At 40.5% G+C, this 21,915-nt stretch overlaps 2 protein-coding genes across 3 annotated transcripts; one reads left to right on the top strand and one right to left on the bottom strand.

The window, feature by feature from the left end:
• Positions 1-10,083: 10,083 nt before the first annotated feature.
• On the top strand, positions 10,084-12,285 carry LOC147612552 (small ribosomal subunit protein eS27y-like). The gene is made up of 4 exons (XM_086783170.1): positions 10,084-10,237; positions 11,510-11,611; positions 11,731-11,759; positions 11,883-12,285. Exons 1-4 carry the CDS (start codon positions 10,235-10,237, stop codon positions 12,007-12,009), a joined length of 261 nt encoding a protein of 86 aa, XP_086639296.1. The 5' UTR covers positions 10,084-10,234; the 3' UTR covers positions 12,010-12,285.
• A 5,460-nt stretch (positions 12,286-17,745) lies between these two features.
• Positions 17,746-20,489, bottom strand: LOC147612553 (small ribosomal subunit protein eS27y). Of its 2 annotated transcripts, none has more exons than XM_086783172.1 (4): positions 20,355-20,489; positions 19,211-19,312; positions 19,033-19,061; positions 17,746-18,185 (listed from the first exon to the last, which is right to left on the bottom strand). In XM_086783172.1, exons 1-4 carry the CDS (start codon positions 20,355-20,357, stop codon positions 18,149-18,151), a joined length of 171 nt encoding a protein of 56 aa, XP_086639298.1. In that variant the 5' UTR covers positions 20,358-20,489; the 3' UTR covers positions 17,746-18,148. The 2 variants fall into 2 exon arrangements, with proteins under 2 accessions (XP_086639298.1, XP_086639297.1); XM_086783171.1 differs by lacking the exon at positions 17,746-18,185 and adding an exon at positions 18,512-18,908.
• Positions 20,490-21,915: the final 1,426 nt, after the last annotated feature.

Here is a 21,915-nt window from a genome sequence, read left to right on the forward strand (position 1 = left end):
CGCACAAAATAATAGGATGTTTTGCTGCTGCCACACTCCACACACAGTATGAGATGTGCGGCGTTACCTCTTGCTATTTTTCTTGAATTAATTTGTGCGCTCAGCGCACAAAATAATAGGATGTTTTGCTGCCGAGCATTGAAAAAATCATCACGATTTTGAGTTCGTTTCAAGCTTCGGGGGCGCTGCCCCCGAACTCCCCCGCCAAGGGGGGCCTAAATGGCTGCCGCCGGCCCCCCTTGGATCCCCCCGGCGGTAGAAATTTGGAGAGAGTAGTGTAAGAACATGCTATCTATATGGTGCTGTCTCAAACACATTGCATAGACTGTCTCTCTTACTACTGTCTATATTATGCAGACTTTGTGTATACAAGAAGCTCAAAAAACTCACATTTGATGTCTTCTTGGTTGAGAAACGGCTCACACAGTCGAGAGAGGAGAGCAGCAAACATGTGCATCTAAAGAACAATAGCACAAAAAGAAAAAAGTTTGTCCTTAAAAAAGTATTGGATTGCGAAATATCACTTCTAAAGTTTATCAGTACTCAATATTGAATGCCTTCAGATTTGGGCTACCGAATCTTTATATATTTTCCAATAAATTTGAATGCCTTGAATTGAACGCCTGAAAAGGGCTCCGTAAATATTTTCCAATGGAGATTTTTTTAAAATATTCAATATGGCTTTGAATGCCTTGGAATTTGGGCCAAAGCACTCCATATGATAATCTCAAAGATATTCTGTTCGTTATAATGAGTTGGCCGTTTTGTTGGATAGTGAATGTGCCATCTTTGTTTGATGATTGTGTTGCAGTACTGAATTTAATCTCTTTAGTGAATGTGCCACCTTTTCTTTAAGTTTGTGTCGTATTACTGAATTTGCTGTTAAAATAATCAATTAATTATACAATACGAGTAGAATACTATTTGAAGATTTGTTCTTGTATTTTTGCATGGCTATCTGGTTTTCAAATGAGTTCGAGTCATTTCACTAGAGCATCTTGCTTGAAAGGTTCTTGTTATGCAAAAATGGATGAGTTACCTCTTGCTAAGCGGAAAAAGAGTGTGCAGGTTGGCCCAGGTGAGAGCTCATCGAGACACACAAGGAGGCAAGCTGATTTTTCTAGCACTTTGGAGCAAGCCGCCTCCTCAAACCCTACTACAGAGCATGCGGTACATATCATAGATGACACTAACCTGGAGGTGGATATGGATAGGCAGCATCTACATAGTGATGAAAGAAATGAGGAGGATGGACAAAATGTAGTGGGGGCAATTGAGGAAAATAAAGGTGATCAAAATGAGGGTGAGAATACTCAAGGTGGTGATAATGAGGATGAAGGTGAGAATACTGAGGATACTGGGAGAGAGATAGAGGGGGAAGAGAACACACATCCACTAGAGGATCAAGAAGAAACAGTTGTCACAACCCAAACTGAAGGAAGCAAGCTGAAAAAAAATAAGGTTGATATTTTTGGGAAGATTCTTGAGACATCTACTCCACAAGCCTTTTTAGATAGGATAGGAGTCAAATTTAGGTCTCCACCTCCACGTGTTCCTCTCTGTAGGATGATCCAGACGGAGGCAATCCGAAAGGTTTCTCCCTCAACAGATAAGTCTCTTACTCGAAGCTTCAAAAAACTAGGTGGGTACATTGAGAGCATGGGAGCTTTCATAGTATCAATTATGGACTTGGAAGGGGAGGAGACACCATTGACACAAGAGAGGGAGGAATCTTGGGATGAGCATTGGAGGACTGTGAATCAACAATTTGAGGAAACTCTTGCACTTGACCCCGATTGGGGTCCGTACTTGAGCCGAAAAATGGTGCATATTCTTGATGGTAATAATCGACACAATGCTTGGATGGACTGCATTTCTACAGGTGAGTTCTCATTGGGATGTTATAGTTTCTTATGCTTCTTTGTCCTTCCTAATTTTGTGTTTTATTACAGGGTTTCAAGGGGATTTGTCCATGCATTGTTGTGTTCTCTGTAAATTTTATGTGTTCGAGCGGAGGGATGTGGGTGAGCTTTTGTTTTCATTGTCCAGGTTGAACAAGTAAGTTAATTTGTTATCAGAGTCTCCTTCTATGTCAAGTAAGTTGTTTGTACTCAAGAATATTAACATATTTTTTCTTTGTTTTGTAGGACGCATGATTATGCATTTGTGCCAACCACATTTGGTGATCGTCTATTTCAACTAAGAAGATTGGGAGAGTCCGACCTAACAACTCTCATGGCACATTTGGACAATGAGGACAAGCTATGGGTTGAGAGAGAGATGCAGAGTGCATCTGCCAGAGGAAGGCCTAGTTGGCTTCATTTGCCAATCCAGATTATGACTTGGCTCTTGTTCAAGGATGAGATGGAGCAAAAAATTGATGAGGCATCAAATGGACCACTTGCCGAGTCTGCTAGGGAGAATGTGACTCGAAAGGTAGAAGTTCTCTACAGAGGAAAAACATCAAAATATGCAAGGATTGCTGATCCCTCCAACGGTGAGGCCTTTTGGTGTGCAGTGCTCTCCCTCCCATGGCACGCGTCAACCAATCATGTGGCCACAGAGGAAAAGCTCAATATGATAGGTTCTGCATGCATCAGAGACACAGATAAGGCTCACATTGTCAAGCTATTGGACAACTCTCAGGCTGCAGTGCGATCACTTGAGGGTATGCCAAATGATAAGACAAAGGTTAGGGAATGACTGCACATGTACTCCTACTGGCTTCAGATCACGGAGCTGGGTTTGAGAATCCAAAATGATATTAAAAATGCCGATCGAGTCAGGTTGCCAGGTGAGAGCCGATTCACCTCTTTTGTTGTTCTATGCAGAAGAAAGTACTTCAAAAGGGCTTTCAAAGTGCACGAAGGAGGCATAAAATTTAGCCATGATATTGACCATCAACCAGGCCTACAAAGTGCTGCACGGCGAGTCGTTTATAGGTTTTCCTACAACATAACCCAGATATTCCTTGTTAAAAAACATGCATGCTTCTTTCTGTGTGTTGTTTTATCATTTGGGCTTTGGCTTGCAGATGGTTGCTTTCTAAAATTGAGGAGCACCAATTGGATATTTTACCCCCTCTCGCTAGTGTGTGGCTTTGTGTTGACAATCAATCTTATATGTATGCCGATTTGAAGCTTGGAAGAGTAAGTGATTGAATTTGTCATTTTGAATCCATGATTGAGAAACATGTTCATATTGAGGGTGAGTTGTGTTTACCCATGTTTGTCATTGAACAGGCCATGTCAAGCATAGAGTCTCGTTTCTGCCCGTGGTGGTTGGACCTTGAAAGAAACCATGTGCCTAAGGAGGAGCTTGATCTGTATCGCCAACATAAGTCTATATTGGAGCTTCGTAGCCAGCAAATTGATCATAATGAGGCCACATCCACATCACATGCAACATCGATTGCATCGGCTTCTTTTCGTAAGTCATTGCCAGTGAATTTAGGGAGGGAAATAGTGAATCGTGCATTGGAGGTGAATCGAGCAATGGAAGCAAATAGGGAGCAGAGTCAACAACAGACATCCACTAGTAGTGCAGGCGGGATACAACCAACTGACATCATAACCAAGACATTGCAAGCTCCAGGTATGTGAGCTTCCTACCTCATCTCTATCGTGATCCGATTGTTTTGACTTGAGACTATGTGTGTTAAATGTCAAAAACCTGTCTATAGGAACCATTTATGCCTTCAATGTCAGTATTGAGGACCTTGCAGCTACTTTTGTGAACATGGAGGATGCATCCTCATTGGGAAAGCAAGTGCTTGATGCCATGAATGTTATTTGCACAGTAGGGAATGTCAAGAGTAGAGGGTCCGATTACTGTGTGGAGTTGATATTTGCAGACTTCCCCTCAAATATCATCATTGGAGGTTGTGTTGCAAACAAGGTTCCATATTGGAATAAGATTGGGGATGGCATGTATGACTCTACTTTTAAAGTTGTTGATTCTTGTCTCTCGGATCGAGGCTTCTTTACATGCCTTTACACTATGGAAGAAGGAGTGACCATTGAGCAGGTTGCACAGAGCGTTGGGTTTGGCATTTATCATAGACAGGTTGTGAGGTGTACTCCACCTATTGGGAAGAAGATGGGGCAAATGATTACTACCGAGGTATTGGTGTTGTTCTCTTTGGGGCTGTCATTTGTGCAAATCTTCTTTGTCCCATTTAAGGTGAAAATGCATGAACAACCAATGTGTCTTTGCTTGTAGGTCACTTGTCTAATATTGGCTGTTTTTGTTCGCTCAACATCTCCTGCTACAAGCTTTGTGATGCATGGGGATCAACTAAGGGATTTGGCACTAGGTGATAATCTTGATGTAGGGCAAGATCTTATCTTTGACATGTATGTATGCATTCAAATCAAGATAAAATTTAAAATGATTTTCGGTGATCTTTATGGCATATGGTTAATGGTTTGTGTGCGTTTTCAAGAGTGCCATCGGAGGATCTGGTGAAGAGAAAGGGTAGACCATGGTGGGGCGGTTGTCAGAGAGGTCAGCGGCTTAGCAAATACATCGTCTCCGTCTTCAATCGTCCTGGGGACACGATTTTGGATTTGTTTGCTGGCACTGGAACTCTTGGGCTAGTGGCAGCATTTATGGATCGCAATGTCATAATGTTAGACAAGGATGAGCGGATCTATGATCACCTGTTAGAACCATACTCAGCAAAGGTATGCATGTTGAAAAGATAAATATGTTAGTAGAGAATAATTTTGTATTGATAAATCTTATTTTCTTTTCTTTGTGTCTCTTGCAGTTATGAGGATCACATGTCTACATCAGAATGCCATTAGAGATAGCCTTTTTTTTAATTGAGACAATCATTTTTTTGGGACTATTGGAAGTAATGGTTTGATGGATGTTATGCTTCTGAATGTTTTTTACAATAGCATGTAGCTGATTGTTGGACAATTTTTATTTGAATTATAAAATTTTTAAATCCTATGGTTATGGTTTCTAAAGAGTATTATATTGTTGTGTCAATGGTATGGCTATTAAAATTGGTGTGCATCTTAATGGCTTGATTTCTATGCTCTCTGGTCGCTGTGGTTTCCATGTGGTTGCAAACAATAGTTTATTTCTATTAGTAGCCCAATGACCAATTCAACGTCTTTTTAGCGAGCCAAGTAGTATGAGTTTTGTAGTGATTTTTTATATCCGCACCATTCATTCGAAAATGCTTTATTTGCAATAGTCATTTTTAAACTTTTTTAGTCTTCTTTGTTCTGTTCATTATAGAGTTGCACTATGGTTTCACTCTTCTCTTTAACATTACATGCTCGCTTAACATCATACCATGCCCCTACTTGCTCACTTTCACAAGGACTTTATTTCTACTCACTGCTCTGTGCTCACTGCTCTTGGCTTGCTAAATAGACGCACCCGACATTGAGCTAGCATGACTCAGTGTAAAAGTCTCTACAACTGAAAGTCATGCAATGAGCAATGCATTAATTAACACGGGATCAAGTCATAACTTGATCTCTTATGAAACATGGAAAGCACTAGACAAACCTCACATTGAGGCTACCAATACACAAGTCCGAAGTATACATTTGTCAACTACCAAAGCTGTGGGATTTTTAAATGTTAATATTTCCATAAAAAATAATCCCTTGGTTGGAAAAGTATTGCAGGATCTATGGAAGAAGAGATAATCCTTGGACGATCTTGAATTTATGTGAGTAATTGTAATATCCAATGGGAAAAGAGGACAACACAACTCAAGGAGGACAAGGAGACCATTATCGTGCCATTATGGAGTCCCTTCAATAAAGGTAAATGGGCAATGAGGAATGACACAAAACTGTTGACGCCATGACAACCAACTATCGTACCAAAAGAGGTGTCAACGTCAGAGCCCCCACACAAAAAATAGTTGAAGTATCCAATTATTCAGCAATGGGTTCCTAAGGACCAACTTTGAGCCCAAGGATACTATGATGCGAAAGGAGTAGCGAGGGCATCAGGGCAAAAAGTTCAAGCTACAAACAAAGAAAAGAGAAGGCCATCCATAGACAGCAAACAATATTCCAAGTAGAGTCACCACCCACAAAATGCTCAAAAGCGATGGGTTAGGAAGGATTTGTTTGAAGGGACTCACAAATCCTAAAGATAGATCTACAAACGTGGAAAGCATATATAATGGAAGGAGAATTGTTTGGCAATGATTCAATCACCACACTGAGTGGACCATGTCCTTATAAGTCTGCTAACCAATGGTGGAATTTTCAAAGGAGAAGGAAGAAGCTGAAATGTATGCGTCCCTTCCGCCTCCAGACTTCAGCGAAAATTGGATGTATGTGCTAGCCACGATAGATGTTATACGGCCTAGAGGAACCCAATATATCGAATTCGGGAACGTTCCCACCACTTCAGTGTGTGTGGTCAATGTGCAACCACGAGGGGAGGATTCGGAGGATGAAGCCTCTAGCACAAATGGGACTGGATCACAAGGCCATACCATTGCCCAACACCTTAGAAGATGGCAAAACTGGAAGAGGTATATTGCTCGATGAAATGCCCTCTTCAAAGTAAACCCACGGATGCCTAGTGCTGAGATACCTTGAAGCCACTAAAGTGCATGACAAGTTTTCTAAGAATTGGGGTGGAGTTAAGATATCCCTGGAAGGAAAACATATGGAGGAGGTCACCCCTCAAGAAACTGAAAACGCCAAAGCTCACAAAAGCAGGGTGCTAAAAACGAAACAAGACTCTGTGGGGCTAAAGCCGAGTGCGAGGCCAAGAAGGTGATGGCTCAAACAAAAAGAGAGGAAGAAGATAAACCAAACCTACTCTCAGTACCAAACCATATTACAACAAATGATGATAGTAGAACGTAAAGAGTTTAAGTCATACATTCTTCAATAGCCCATAGGTCTTGAATATGTTTTGTTTGCCATTTTGACAATCAAATCTACTCTTTCCAGTTCGGGGTTTCCCCAATTCTCCCAACATCGTTTTGTGATGATGCTGACTCCCGCTCCGCCATCCAGGATAGCCAATGCTTGGTACCCATTATGATGAATTGGGATTGTCACATTAGTATCGTCACTCTCATAATATCGGCCCAATTGATTAATCGGTATCTTGATGAATCTAGGCGTTCTTACCCCTGCATATGTTTTAAGTTTCTTTCTGCTAGAGGTGGTTGCATCTCTTCTGCAGTGGTCAGTGGGTTTAATTCTCCCTCTATCCATTCTTTTATATTTGTCCACAATTTCGGTGAACTACATAACAATTGTCCCAATGGCATTTGGACAGTAGTGGACAGTACGGCTGCGAGACTACTTATGTCTCTTGGTTCCCTGGCAAATGAGGGCTCCTTCCATGTGTGTGTCTCATATTCACCCCTAGGGAATGAATGAATTGACACAGCTTGCTCGGCCTCCTCAAACATTCTTGCCATAAGGTCGCTCTGTGAGTCCCTCCCTCGGACCCTTTTGGAATTGGAGTAGGCACATCCAATTTCCTTTCCCTTATTGGCTCGTTTCTTGGTGGATACATTGTATCCCTTGCCCTAGTATCCCTTAATTTGACTTCATGAAGTCGTTGGCACTCTTCCATTAGAGCCCTAGCTTCTTCAAGATTTCTTATCTCTTCAAGTCGTTGGCACTCTTCCATTAGAGCCCTAGCTTCTTCAAGATTTCTTATCTCTTCCTCATCATTTGGGTGTTCACCAATCCCCTCAGGGTTACTGCTCTCTCTGTTTGTGTACCATGGGTAAGCTCATCTTGATTCTGGCACTTGATCACTCTCTTCCTTTGATTGGGTGGATCCGGTGTCAATGATGCTATCTTCTTCAAACCCATCTTGGATTGTGACCATGGTGTCATATTTACCTACTTTTTTTACGCTCCTCCTTATTCCAGTTCTAGAGCTGGTGGCACTTGCTGAGTTCTTTCCTTTGTTCCCTTGTTTGGCTTGGGCTCATGTTAGGACATTTAGTGGTGTGATGTTTCTAGGCCGCACACTTATGGTCCTGATGTGGCCTAGTTAGAAGTAGAGGTAGAACCACTAGTACGGTATGGACAATCTTTTATAAAATGATCAATCCCATACTTAGTACAAGTAAGTATTGGCATGTCATTAGGCAATGCTACCATTGGCTGAGTTTGATGTGCATGAACCACATTCTTGTTAGGACAGTCTGCTATTCGATGAGGTCCACCGCAACCAAAACATTTTAGTGGCCCCCTTCTCATATTTGAGTTTATGTCCTTACATTTCCATTGTACCGTGGTTTGGAACACTGGTACTGGCGTGTTGTTTTGTAAGACATAAAATTCTAGCGTAATCTCAGTGGCTTCGTCATTGTACTCATTATTGATTTCTACCTCACGCACCATTTCACCCTCATCCGATGGCTCTTCAATTAATACTTAGTTGTTTTTAGCCTGTGGTGGTTGTGGCGGTAGAGGCGATGTGTCCTATATCCAAAACATCCCTCTAGGTAAATAGGATGGGTTTGGCTGGCCTGTAGCTGCACTGATTCGTATTGGTGGTGTTGGTAAGGCCAGTGGCATTCTGGGTGCCAGTAGTTGTTCTACAGTTTGGAATCTTGGATACCTACACATGGAAGTGTCATGGTTCCCTAATTTCACACAATGAGCACAATAGAGTAATGGCCTTACTCTTAATTGAGGGTATTCAGTAGTGGTGTGATTCATTCTGCACATAGAACATCATACTAGATCTCTCTAAGGGTAGAGATGAGCATGCCCATGTCGTCCTGATGCTCCTCTTTCATCCTTGTATTTTGTCTAGTATAGCATTGGTGAGTTCGTCCATAGTCATGTTTCCAGCTTATTTGCTCCGAGTTCCTATGTCTTGGTGACTCGAGACTCGCAATGTTGCTGCTGTAGAAGTTGCCTTGACATCTTCAGGTTGTGGAAATTCAAGCTATTGTCTTCATATACCATAGACCAGATTGGGTCCTAAGTCTTATGAATATCCTCTTTAGCCGTTTGCACTTAATGGTACACATGCCTAAGGTCTATCTTACTTAATGGTACACATGCTTAAGGTCTATCTTGCTAAATACCTTAGCCCCTCCCCTCTCAATTCGTCCCAATTCTTCCATCAAATCATCAACTCTTGGGATAGGGTCTCCATTCTTTATCATGATCTTATTTGAGGCTCTATACTTAACACGCATATGGTAAGTGCCATTCTTTTGTGCGACAATCTCCTTTTGATATGACTTTTTAGTTAGACTCCATGTCAATGAATCTCTCTCTCTCATTCATTTGTGTAGGTGTGTGCACACGAGTGCATGCACACACATGCACTAGCGTAGCAATTTACACACTTTGCCTCTAGTTACAAAAGATTAGGGTTTCAAGTTCCATTTCTTTCTTTGGTGCCATCTTATGGATCATTGCTTGGCTTTCTCTCTCCCAAGAGCTCACATGAAGTAATTGAAATAAAAGTGAGTGAAAAAGGTAAGAGCAGCACGCAAGGCATGCAAATGGGTGCTCCTTCGTGGGTGCTCATTCAAGAATTCCACACTACTCGACAAAATGCATCTAAATAGAGCATGTGAGTAGAGCTAGCCTTGATCAAATTACGTTTTTCCTTTTTGCTTTACAAGACCTTTAGTCCTTAAAACTGATATGCATGTAAGTGCCCAAAGGTCATATTAGGCGTGTCTCGTGGACATTATGAATCTCTCTCTCTCTCTCTCTCTCTCTCTCTCTCTCTTTATTAAAAAAAAGCATAACAACTAATTAATCAATTTTGAATTTCTCCCCGCATTTTTAAAATTTACCTCCATGAAAAAGATCATTAAATTATCAAACAGTTCAATAAGGAGCGGCCAAGAACTTATTAAGATTTATATAAACTAATACAATCTTATTAACATGGGTTCCTCCAATTGAAAAATATTTCTTTCATTAGAAGAATCGGAAAAATAATTCCTCAAAAAATTTCAAAGTATAGTTATAATTTCATTTGTAGAATTTATAAGGAGGGCTAAATTTGAAAGATTAATTGATTAGGGCAAAGAAGGAGAGGGTGATGGGACGGTCGAGATGGAAGTAATCCGACGGTTGGAAAGGAAGGAAAGCTTGATGACAGCTTGCTCTCAATATAGGAGATGAGCGACGCTCGGTACCTCCTTTCGCGGCTGTGCACCATTGCGGGAGCTCGTTGGTGCTGCAGGCCGTCGCAGCAGTGCTAACGAGTTATCCTCAACCTTCCGCCCTCGGCGAACATCATGGTGAGTGCCCTAGCTTTGTCTTTTGGTAATCTGTGCCTTTCTAGGTTTCATTCAGTAGGTTTTAGGGCATGTTTCTGCCGCGGTCTAGGGTTTATTCCACAGATTAGGGTTCCTGATTCGAGGGTTTGTGATCGCAATGCGGGTTCGATTCAGGGTTCTCATTGTTTTCATAAGACCAGGTGTTCCAAATGGACACAATCCCGAACGCGTTTGTCGAGTAGATAGATCTTTTTGACGACTTTCGATGTGGATATAGAGTCTTTGCCAGATATTTTTGCAGTCAAGGTAATACAAATAGCTTCTTCGTTCTGGAGATTTTTCTGCACCCTTTCATGGTTTGCTGAACTTGATCCGGTGATCTATTCTGGTTCTTGGTGGTTTTTCCTCCTTGATGGCTTTTTACTTGGAAGTACTCCTTGTAGAATCAGGCATGATACTTGTTAGGAGAGCTCGAAATCTCTTCAGTACAGGCAGGATTCTCGTTTACAGTGGTTGTGGTTGCATTGTATGGTGAAAAAGTCACATGTCTAGGAAACTACCTCCTCTCATTACTTTTAGAGCAAGAATCTCATTCATGGCGGTGATAGAGGATCTAGTATGGGTCAGTCAGCTTTTTAAAAATGGACATTCTTTTGATTTTCCTTTCTAGCCCACTCCTTTCATTCTTTATGATCTTCATTGTGCTAATTTTCAGAGCCTTTTACTAGCTACTCTGTTGTCTACAATAGAGTCGATCGTTTGCTACTGGATATTCTATAAGCTAACTAGCATTCAGTTAGGGTAGGTCAATAATTTGCCTTATATTGATGACCTCTCCTACTTGCAAAGTTCTTGTGAGCACTAAGCACTTGTATTATTTTCGCTGTTGATTGTTTATATGTGCAAAATGAGACTAGTTGAACATAGTGACTGTTCGAGTCTTGAAATCCATTGGCATGAGCATGCCTTTTGTAGTATTGGTCTTTTGTTCTGTAAGCAGATTGTAACTAAGTGTTAACTTGCAAATGTTTTTCACTGATCTGTAAATGAATGATCGGTCATTGACACAAGAACTTTATTTGGTCGCGAAAGTTGACCATCCTTGTCTGATTTTGTCTTTGTTTGATGCGTTGGTTGGGCAATTGATGTGGATTGAAACCTTGCTGTAATGTTTGAGGCTTGCTGCATTGTTTGAGCTCAGTTTATGTTAGCTGGATGTCATTGTTATTAAGACTCACTGATTGTCTAGGGTTGTCGCTGCTGTAACGGCTGATTGAGTGGAGCTTCCTGCAGGTTCTCTCAAATGACATTGACTTGCTGCACCCTCCAGCAGAGGTGGAGAAAAAAAAACACAAATTGAAACGCCTAGTGCAGTCTCCAAATTCCTTCTTCATGGTAGGTTTTGAGGTCGAGATTTTCAATGTGATGAGTTGGTGAGGCTGTATGTGGAGGAAAGTTGTGTACTTGTGTGCTTCTTTGACTGATGACCTTTTTGCTGATGAAATGTATTGCAGGATGTGAAATGTCAGGGCTGTTTCAGCATGTAAGTTTCTCAATTCTTTAGTGCTTTAGCTGATCCTTATGTTGTCTACCAATGAAGCAGAAGCTCTGTTTTATTGGATGCATTTCTTATGGGCTTTCATTTATTTGTGTCTTGGTTTTACAGCACCACGGTGTTTAGTCACTCCCAGACTGTTGTGCTATGTGGAAGCTGTTCTACCGTCTTATGCCAGCCAACAGGAGGTCGTGCCCGACTTACTGAGGGCAGTTCATTTAGGAAGAAAGGAGATTGATCAATCTTAGCACATTGTTAAGTTGATTTCTTTGATTAACCTGTTGGATTTGTACTCCTGTTATACCATAGTAGTACTAGCTAGTTATTCACCCTCCCTTAAGAGGGACAAGATGAAAGGGTTGACAGCATCCTTTGGTTAAGCAGAGTAGCCACATTTTGAAGTGTTGGCTTTCAATCTAGGCCTTGGATTGTAAACTGTAAACAAAAGTGGGAAATTGACATGCTTGACTTTTGCTCGGTGCATGAGATTTGACTAACAAGGGGATTTATTGAATGCCTTGCATATGAAACCCTAAAGTTTGTTTATTGTGTGTGCTCCCCACTTCTTGGTATGGTAGCCTTTAGTTATTGTCATACTCATATGTTTGGTATGTATTTTGTTTTTTCTTGTACCACGTCTTTCTGTATGTGAGGATTTCCATCCCTATTTCACCACCAACGTTAATGTCCCAATCCACAACAGCAGAATACCCTTTGGCTCTTGAAAACTCCGAAACTATAATGATTGATCATGCTTTGGTCAAGATTTATGGTGCAATGATGGCTGCTCTTTTGGTGGAGGGCATTTTCCAGGTTCTAGGTGAATATTTGATAGTTGATCGTGACTCAGAGCTATCAATGTGTCTTGATGCATGCCTTGTTAGTGTTTTGAGATACAATTGGCAATTAGGCTTCATGTGTTCCATTCTTGTCGTACTGTATATTCTTTCATATGCTTGTATTCTCTCGTCTTCTACCTCTTACCTCCATATGGCTATAGTGCTCAGGGTACATGGGAGTTTTATGGAGCTACTGTGGCATTGTGAACACTTGTTGCAAGTTCTCTGCTATGACATTGCACCTGTGTTTTTTTCAGATGAGTGCATTAGACGGCACATTTGGGTCCCATTTTACAATCCTACAGATCTCTTTTATTATTGCACGAAAACAGAATATGCCATGTCTAAAGCCTTATGCTTAGTGCACCTCATGTGGTCAACTTAGTCATAAGGTGTTTCATTTGGTACTTCTCTTTTTGTTGCTATTTCATCTTTTAACACCATGCTGCTGTGGCATTGTGAACACTTGTTGCAAGTTCTCTACTATGACATTGCACCTGTGTTTTTTTCAGATGCACCTGTGTTTTTTTCAGATGAGTTCATTAGATGGCACATTTGGGTCCCATTTTACAATCCTACAGATCTCTTTTATTATTGCACGAAAACAGAATATGCCAAGCATAAAGCCTTATGCTTAGTGCACCTCATGTGGTCAACTTAGTCATAATCATAGCTGTGAGGTGTTTCATTTGGTACTTCTCTTTTGTTGCTATTTCATCTTTTAACACCATGCTTGTGCTTCTTTTCCTCGTTGTCCGAGTCTTCGATTGACTTTCCTCTGAATTCCATTGGCAGGTTCACTGTAAAGAGGACTTATCTGTGTTATTTCTTCAATTTTTTGTGCTGTCAGGGTTCCGTTTTTTGCTGGTCTGGCTGTATCAACCAATCTAATAAGTCTTAGTTGTGGGAGTATCCACGGAAACTATGAAGCCTTTGATTTTCTTGATCGTTTCTTTGATGAATTAATTTTCATCTCATCAGAGGTTTGGTCGTTGGATTGAAGGCGACCTCAAGGTTTTGAATTTAGCTGCAGTCTTCAATTGGAGGAATCTTTTGCTTCAAGCAATTCAACTTGTCATGTATTTCTTGATATTCGTAAAAGGGTTGCTTTAAATTCATCGCATGTTGTAAAATGGTTTTCAGCATATTGAGATAGCTAGTCTCACTCTGAATATCCCTGAGTTATCTGAAATGTATTCTTCCTTTCTTTCATTGTGGCATTCCTAGAATGATAAACTTCTAACTTGGTAACATGGGTGTGAGGGTCATTGATCTTTACTTTGAATGTAGTATATTTAGCATTAGTTGGGAACTTGTGCTTCACACGTTTTGAGGCTTCCAAAATCAAATGCTACCCTAACCTCCTCCCCTTCTTGAGCCTTCAAATTTTTGCCACGTGGTAGTTTAGAGATGAGATGTGGCCATGACATGGTAAGATGAGCACTTCTCCCAAACCGTGGGGTGGAAGATGACCTATTTGTTGATGTTTGCATATGATTTTATTTTTGTGCAAGTGCACTTGAACCATGAGGTGGAAGATCTATTGTTTGATCTTGTCTACTTATATTCTCTATTGTTGTGCAATGTGGAATGGAGTGACTAAGAAAGTTGGCAATTGGTACAACATATGCTAGATATTGGAGTATTCTCGTTAGCTTTGCATAGGTTGTGATAGACATTGTTGACGTTAGTTGGGTTTTGAAAGCTAGTGAAAATCTAGTAGGATTGCCAAGCTAACCAAGCACATCAAGATAGTTTGACAAAACAGAATTGATCAAGTTTGTCAATGCTTAGCATGCATGAGCACAACCCATTGAGTTATACACGACATATGTATCATGAACATATCACTTAATTCAAGACAAGGGAATATGAATAAGACACAAAGTGACCAGATCTCTTAATAGAAAGCTCAATTGAAGTTGTACTCTTATTGCTTATTATCAAATCAAATTATTAACGCTATCATACCATGCTTTGGATAGAATGGCCAAAGCATATTGCCTTCGAAAAAGTTAAATCCATCACATGATCTAATCACCTCTATACCTTGGAAGTATTACAACTCAACCAAATCTTTCATTTCAAACTTCTTATGAAGCATCTTCACCTCATGAATGCCATCAACATAGATGATCACTAGCACAATCCCTTGCCACTCTTTCTTCCATAAAGTGGGAAATCAACATTGGAGAACTGAAATCCAATAGTGACAAGATAGGGGATAGTGACAAGATACTCCCCTATCTTGTCTGACAATGTTCTAGGTGTCGCCATACAAGGCTTTGTGCAACTTGCAAAACAAAATTTGGGTATGCATGCAACAGAACTCATAAGATTGATTATTCTCTAAAGTGCGTTGCCACAAGGTTTGAAGCATCTCATCATCAATATTTGGCTTGGGCTTTGTGTAGAAGGACATTGGTCTTTCATATATTTAATTATATTAGCTTTTAGAAATTTAGTTTATGTTTGTTTCCATATTGCTAATGTGTTAGTTTAATAGTGTAATACGTGTGAGGATTCATGTAAATGCGTCAATTTGTGTTCGTGCAAGCATCAAGAGGGTATTGCCTCGACTAGTTGGCATGTATACCACCACCAATAGTGTCTTGTCCTTCAATAATCCCTGGAAAGCGATGTCAAGAAGCCCGCACACACGAGTATCAAGTGTGTATGAACACTTTGCATGCAAACACAAGGGTGTCATGTACTTTTGGGTTGTTTTCTTCTGGGGAAAAAATAATCCCTCATGAGAATTTCTTGCATTCTAAAAAACAGGTAAAGCTTTTGGAAAAAAAAGGGTTTTTTTGCTATGGATTTAAAACAAGATGGTCGTGTGGATGTCCGCTAGGCCCTAACCAAGCTCGTGAATTCACACGGTTATTGTGCGGATACTTGTCCTTTACAATCTTGGAGATATCCCACACAAGATCCCATCGGGCTTCTCAATTAAGCCATTACATTGTGGAAAGTAAGAATCTCCAAAGGTGTACCAAAATGAGACCACACATGCTCCACAAGAAACTTTACCACCATCTTGGTAGTAGCATCATGGGTAGCATTAGCCTTGGCCCATAGTGTCATGTAATCTGAAGAAGAATGGGGAAGTGGCCCTATAAAATCAACCCCCTACTTCTCGAATGGTGCAAATGTAAGTATAGGATGCAAAGGTCCGCCACTCACCAATTGTCGACGTCCAAAGATTTGACATTCCTTACAAGTATGACACCATTCGTGAACATCCTTATGCATAGTAGGCTAATAGTACCCCGATGTAAGTATCTTTGTGACCGTTGTCTTACAAATGTGGATCTAAGGAGGCTCAAAGCAAGTGATCAAAGCCATAATGAAAGACTAATACAAGATTAAGATAAAAGCTAATAACACATTAATTAAGGTACAAAATTCAATAATCTCATTACATTAGCTTGATCCAAGTACATGCTTATATAGCTCTCATAAAGCTCTCTTCCACATGCTCCATGCACCCTTGTGCCGTCCATGTGTCCATAAATGCCCACATGCCTTGTGCACCCTTGCACTTTCCATGTGCCTACTTTTTGACCATTAACTCCCTTTTACATTCATCCATTCACATACCCAAATAAACTTAGCCTTCATCCATTCCTGTTTCATATCATTGTAGACTTCATCTACCTTGCTCCCACATACATGTGCTCCATACAAGCACCATATTTCAACACCCCCCCTTGGTGTCCAAATGGAGGGAATGTTAGATCCCATTGATGGGTTAGTATCATGGGTGAGACCACTTAATACTGATGACTCTGTTATTAGTGTGTATTTAGGGTCATGCTAGTGTTATTAGTATTACGGGTATCTGCGTGTTACACTAAGGGAGTGTATTATTGGTGTATGTGTTTTTGCCTATTATATGTTGTCATGTCGGGATTGATTATTATGTAGATTCCAATTAAATGTTGTAACTATCATGTCATGTTGGGATTGACTATGTAGATTCTAATTAATTATTGATATTTCTGAGATAGGCGATAAGCAATGTGATGGCACTGATTGGAGTAGAGCCACTATGGTGTCATATGGAATATTATTTTTGGTTGGCCGCGTGCCACAATTTAGGATTTCATATTATTCCACCCATTTTGTATGGTTGTGGCATTGATTTATAAACTGACATGCTTTAGTCATTTATTTTATGCAACAACCTTATATGCATGGACATTGTTAGGGAAAGCTATTGCTCTTTCATTGGGCTAATTTTTGCAATTCAATTTTAAATACCACGTGAGAAGAGGAAGCCTCTCACATCGAGGGGGAGGAGATTGCACCCAATGCTTTTAGGTGCCCTTGACTTGCCCACAACTAGAAGAAGGATATATCAAAAGCCTCACCGAGGCGCTATAGCCAAATGGCACAAAAACAAAAACATCTACAAAAAAAAACTTATTTAAGTAAAATAACAATGGGACGCTAAAAAAAACGGTAGCTTGGAGCAATTCCAACCAAAAGGGCATAAGGGAATGCCACCCTCTAAGTAAATGGAGGGTTGAGGGAAGGGGGTTACTACAAATAACTTCCAACTTGCCACTTGATGTTTGACATGCAATCCTCACCAACAAGGCAAGAACCAATGAAGCCAATTTTTGCCAAGTTTGATAGCAAGCAACAACATAGGCCAAACTGACTTCGATGACTTGACAACGGATGAAAGAATGCAAACTGCTCCACTCAATTAGTTTTTATCTAATTCATGTATATTCTGAGCATACGTTTTAACAATTTATTTGCCCTTTTAGTCTCAATATTTTTCATCAGATGAAGCATGGAACTCAATGCTTATGAATGAAGCTTGCCAAAAATTAGTGACAAAATCCTTAATGCAAATTCTAATGACCTAGTAAGCACTATCATTTCCTTAATGAAGATTCTATTCATCGCAAATGCTCCTTCGATCTTTTATGAAAAAGAAACTTGTGAGTAATCAACCTCCAGAAAGAGAGTGTTCAAGAGAGAGATTTCCAAGTGATAAGATCCATCGTGATAGCACATTGTAGTAATTTTGGTTCCACACTCCGTTTTGCTCAACTTACACTCTTCCAAAATGCAAGAATTTAATAGCATACATTACTGCATCCCTCTTTAATGCAAAGTCAATAAAATGATTTGAAATATTTCCATTAAACAGCACGATGAAATTTATCATCATGGCATCTTTCGAATTTTGTTCACATAATAGTCCACACAATCTACACCTATGTAGAGATCACTAGTAAACATATACCTTTCAACAAGTAGATTTACCTTATCCTACGGCCAAATGTTTCAAAACATATTTGTAGAAAGATTGATTCTCAAAGTACTCTTTTCACTCTTCTTTCCACTAAAGTCACACTGGCTATTTCATTACAAAGGAACTTCGCAGAAGCTGACACCTAGGTATTGATAATTTAGGCAAACCTTGTCACAAATGAGAAATGTTTTAACTTGGACATGTCCAAACAAAGCCTAAGCAATGGTGGATAACAAGATACTTCAGACCCTCTGGTCCCAAGTTCAAGAGAAATTGCAAGTGCCTTTTGACAGCTTATGCCTGAAAACAGATTTATATTGAAACACATTCATTATTTGGATTTCCTTGAACCACAAGTAAACAAGAACACGGCATTATACACGATTTAATTCCTTATCCTGAAAACATACCACACCCTCTCTTACTCAAAAGCCTGTAGTTAGATAAAGCAGCATATGCCCAAAAAACAAAATAATCAAACATTACATAAGGCAATCAAAAGGGCTACCAAGCAGTGGAACATCTAGAGATGAAGGCACACAAACAACGAATGTTAAGTCTTAGCATACACAAGGCAGTACACTTCAACTGCAATACTCTTCGATCAAATCTCAAGCACCAAGACAAATCACAAACCAGCTCAATTTCCCCTTTTTGTTCACAGTTTACAATCAAAGGCCTCCATTGAAAGCCAACACTTGAAAATGTGGCTTCTTCCAACCCTGAGATCCATAAAACAAAAAACTCTCCTTCTTGACAAAAGGATGCCGTCAACCCTTTCAACTTGTCCCTCACTCAAGGGACAAAGAATAACTCACTAGTACTAAGGTTTGCCCGGAGTACAAATCCAAGAGGCTAGGTCAAACAACCCTGACTTAACAACGTGCTACATTTAATCAGTCGCCTTTCTTCCTGAAGGAACTGCCCTCAGTGAGTCGGGCTCGGCCTCCTGTTGGCTGGCATAAGACAGTCGAACAATTTCCACAGAGCACAACAGTCTGGGAGTGACTAAACACAGTGGTGCTGTAAACCCAAGACCGACATAAGGAAAAGCCAGTTGAAAAAATGCATGCAATTAAATAAAGCTTCTATTTCATTGATTGAGAACATAATGATAAGCTAAAGAAAAAAACACTCATAAACTTACATGCTGAAGCATCCCTGACATTTCACATCCTGCAATACATTTCACAAGCAAAAGGCCATCAGTCAAAAGAACACAGAGGTACACAACTTTCCTCCACACAAAGCCCAACCAACTCATCTACAGTTGCAGACGAGCCACATGACTCAAAACATGTTGGAAATCCTGGCTTCAAACCTACCATGAAGAAAGAGTTTGGAGACTGCACAAGGCGTTTCAACTTGTGCTTTTTCTTCTCCACCTCCGCTGGAGGATGCAGCAAATCGATGTCATTTGAGAGAACCTGAAGGAAGATCCACTTGGTCAGCCATTTCATCAATCACAAGGCCAGCCAAACAATACAGCAAGCATAAAACAATGTCAATTGCCCAACCCAATACATCAAACAGAAAAGACACCAGAGAAGGATGGTCAACTTTAGCATCTGTGTTTGGAGAATCAAGTGTCAACTACCAATCAGAGAACAAAATATTCAAGCTTGCAACACTATTGTCAGTCTGCTGACGGGAAAGAAGAAGGGTACAACATAATGCATGTGGGTGCCAGTGCACAGTCAAGGACTTCAAGACAGGGCCAAAGTGCTCAGGACCACGAGAACAATAGACACCTATCATCAACTACAATAGACACCAATCATCACCTAAATGCTCAGGACCACATACATAGACTTCACAAGTAGGGACCGTCACTGTTATCAGGCATGTTAGTAGCAGACTATCAACTCTATCAAAGACAAAATTGTCAACATTTACACTTTCAGAATCTGGTTGCAAACTACGAAGTTGGCTCTGAAAAATCAGGACAATGAAGGTCATAAAGAATGTGTGAACACGAACACTACAGATCCTGCAGGGAGCAATTCCAAAGAGACTAAGACATGAAGGTACGGCAAACACACGGAAAAAGCCCATATATTTAAAATCTGACAATGCTTCGAGTTCAGCAAACCATATAAGATCATGAGGATGCAGAAAAATCTCATGATCGGAATGCGTCCATTGGAAACCCTAAAACCCTTATCCCCTGGCATCATAAGAATCTCTGATCACCAATCAAAACCCCTAAATTCAAGAATTCACATTGAAACACGCATCCATCACAAACTATCACCATTTCTCAATCGAAAATCATAATATCTCACCTCCGCCAGAACCCTAACCACGGTTGATAGCTCTAACCCCCATAAGACCGTCAAGAACCCTAATCTCAACAAGAGAGTCTAATCTGAACAAGAAAGCAGCAGAATCCACACCCTACTGGACGAAAAACCTAGAAAGGTAAACAAGACCATAGAAACCAGAAGTGCTACGAAGAAAAGCACTCACCATGATGATCGACGAGCCACAGAAGACAGAGGATAGCTCGCTAGCTCTGCTATGATGGCCTGCAACAGCAACGAGCGCCAGCAACGGTTCTTCACACAGCCGCTAAGGAGAGGGCTTCAGAAGCTCGTCTCCCCTATTAAGGGCAAGCTCTCATCAAGCGCTCCTTCCAACCGTCCGATTACTTCCATCTCAACCGTCCCATTATTTCAATCTATTAAATAGGTCGGTCAATTTAACAAGTAGTACCCCAAAAATCTACACATAAAATTGGCATTGATTTATCATTACACCTTGATTTTTTAAAGGGGGCTTATTTTCCTTTTAAACCCATGAAATATGGTTGAGAAAAAACAAGAGCTCATCAAGCATCCACCATACATTTTTCGTAGGAGTAACCCCATGTTAATGTGATCTTATTAGATTATGTAAATCTTAATAATATCATAATCCTAATTAGTTTGTTTGATATTTGAAGAATAGTACAGTCACTTTGAGATTGATTAAGTTTCGTTGTTTAAAATTTTATGGTTTTTTCACAGAGGTAAATTTGAGAAACGAGGGAAGGGGGAAACAAAAGCTTGAAATTAATTTAGTTTTTATGCATTTTTCACATAGTGAAATTGATATATATATATATATATTAATGTCTATGGAAGACCCCAAGGGCCTATGAGACCAAAAGTAATACAATGGTACCATAGATATACTGAGCCATGGAAAACTGAAAGAAAAAGTAAAATGAAAACATCTGATAGTACATGTGATCAACATTAGATAATCCTGTGTAGAGTGAGATATGCTGTGATTAGCTACTACTAATGACGATACTCACCTCGGCCAGAACCGATCTAATGGCAGAGTGAATGTCAGGCCTCTATGATGGGAGCGTGTCATGTTAACGAAAAACCTCACGAATCTGTCTCTGTGTGGTGGAGGGACCTGATGCTCTAGGTCAGGGACATCTGGCTCGCATAATGGATCGAGCTCTCTTGCTAAAAACTCCTCTAGGGTGTGGAGTTGGAGCGTGGGTACAGGTGGTGGGCTCTGATGTCGTAGTAGAGGAACTGTGTGGGCAGTGGATTCCCATGTGGATGTGTGTACCACAAAGAAATCTGTGATGGCTCTCTGTGAGGTGTCCTGTCTCGGGAGTCGGGGCTCTCTCAGCATGCTGCCTCAACACTACATCCCTGTGTCATCTGAGCTCCATCAAATACATGCCCAAGCACCTCTAATCCTCAAACTGTATCACCCGTGTGAGTGGTCCGAACCCCTCTCGAAAGAGGCAGTGAAATCTCCCCCGTAGCTCATAGTAAGCCATGCAATTGAACATATAATGGGCCTCATTCTCTACAGCTCCTGTGGTGCATACTGTGCATGTCCTCTCCTCATGTGGGATATCCTCAGCTCTACCAATCTATACTCTAAGGTGGTGGGAGGATACCCTAAGCTGGTCAATCGTGATACGCATAGCATGTGACACGTGTATCTGTATGTATCTCGGGATCTCAAAGAATCCATCCTCGAAGAGTCTCAAGAAGTGATCTCTGTAGAACTCACACTT

The sequence above is a fragment of the Cibotium barometz genome, chromosome 45, assembly GCF_041138505.1.
Source record: "Cibotium barometz isolate CiBa-2024 chromosome 45, ASM4113850v1, whole genome shotgun sequence".
Lineage (NCBI taxonomy): Eukaryota > Viridiplantae > Streptophyta > Polypodiopsida > Cyatheales > Cibotiaceae > Cibotium > Cibotium barometz.

Excerpts from the sequence above, each read along its gene's own strand:
- LOC147612553 (XM_086783171.1), bottom strand. Across the intron at positions 19,062-19,210 it reads CTCCAAACTCTTTCTTCATG|GATGTGAAATGTCAGGGATG; the intron begins GTAGGTTTGAAG and ends AATGTATTGCAG. Across the intron at positions 18,909-19,032 it reads TGTCAGGGATGCTTCAGCAT|CACCACTGTGTTTAGTCACT; the intron begins GTAAGTTTATGA and ends TTGGGTTTACAG.
- LOC147612552 (XM_086783170.1), top strand. Across the intron at positions 11,612-11,730 it reads CTCCAAATTCCTTCTTCATG|GATGTGAAATGTCAGGGCTG; the intron begins GTAGGTTTTGAG and ends AATGTATTGCAG. Across the intron at positions 11,760-11,882 it reads TGTCAGGGCTGTTTCAGCAT|CACCACGGTGTTTAGTCACT; the intron begins GTAAGTTTCTCA and ends TTGGTTTTACAG.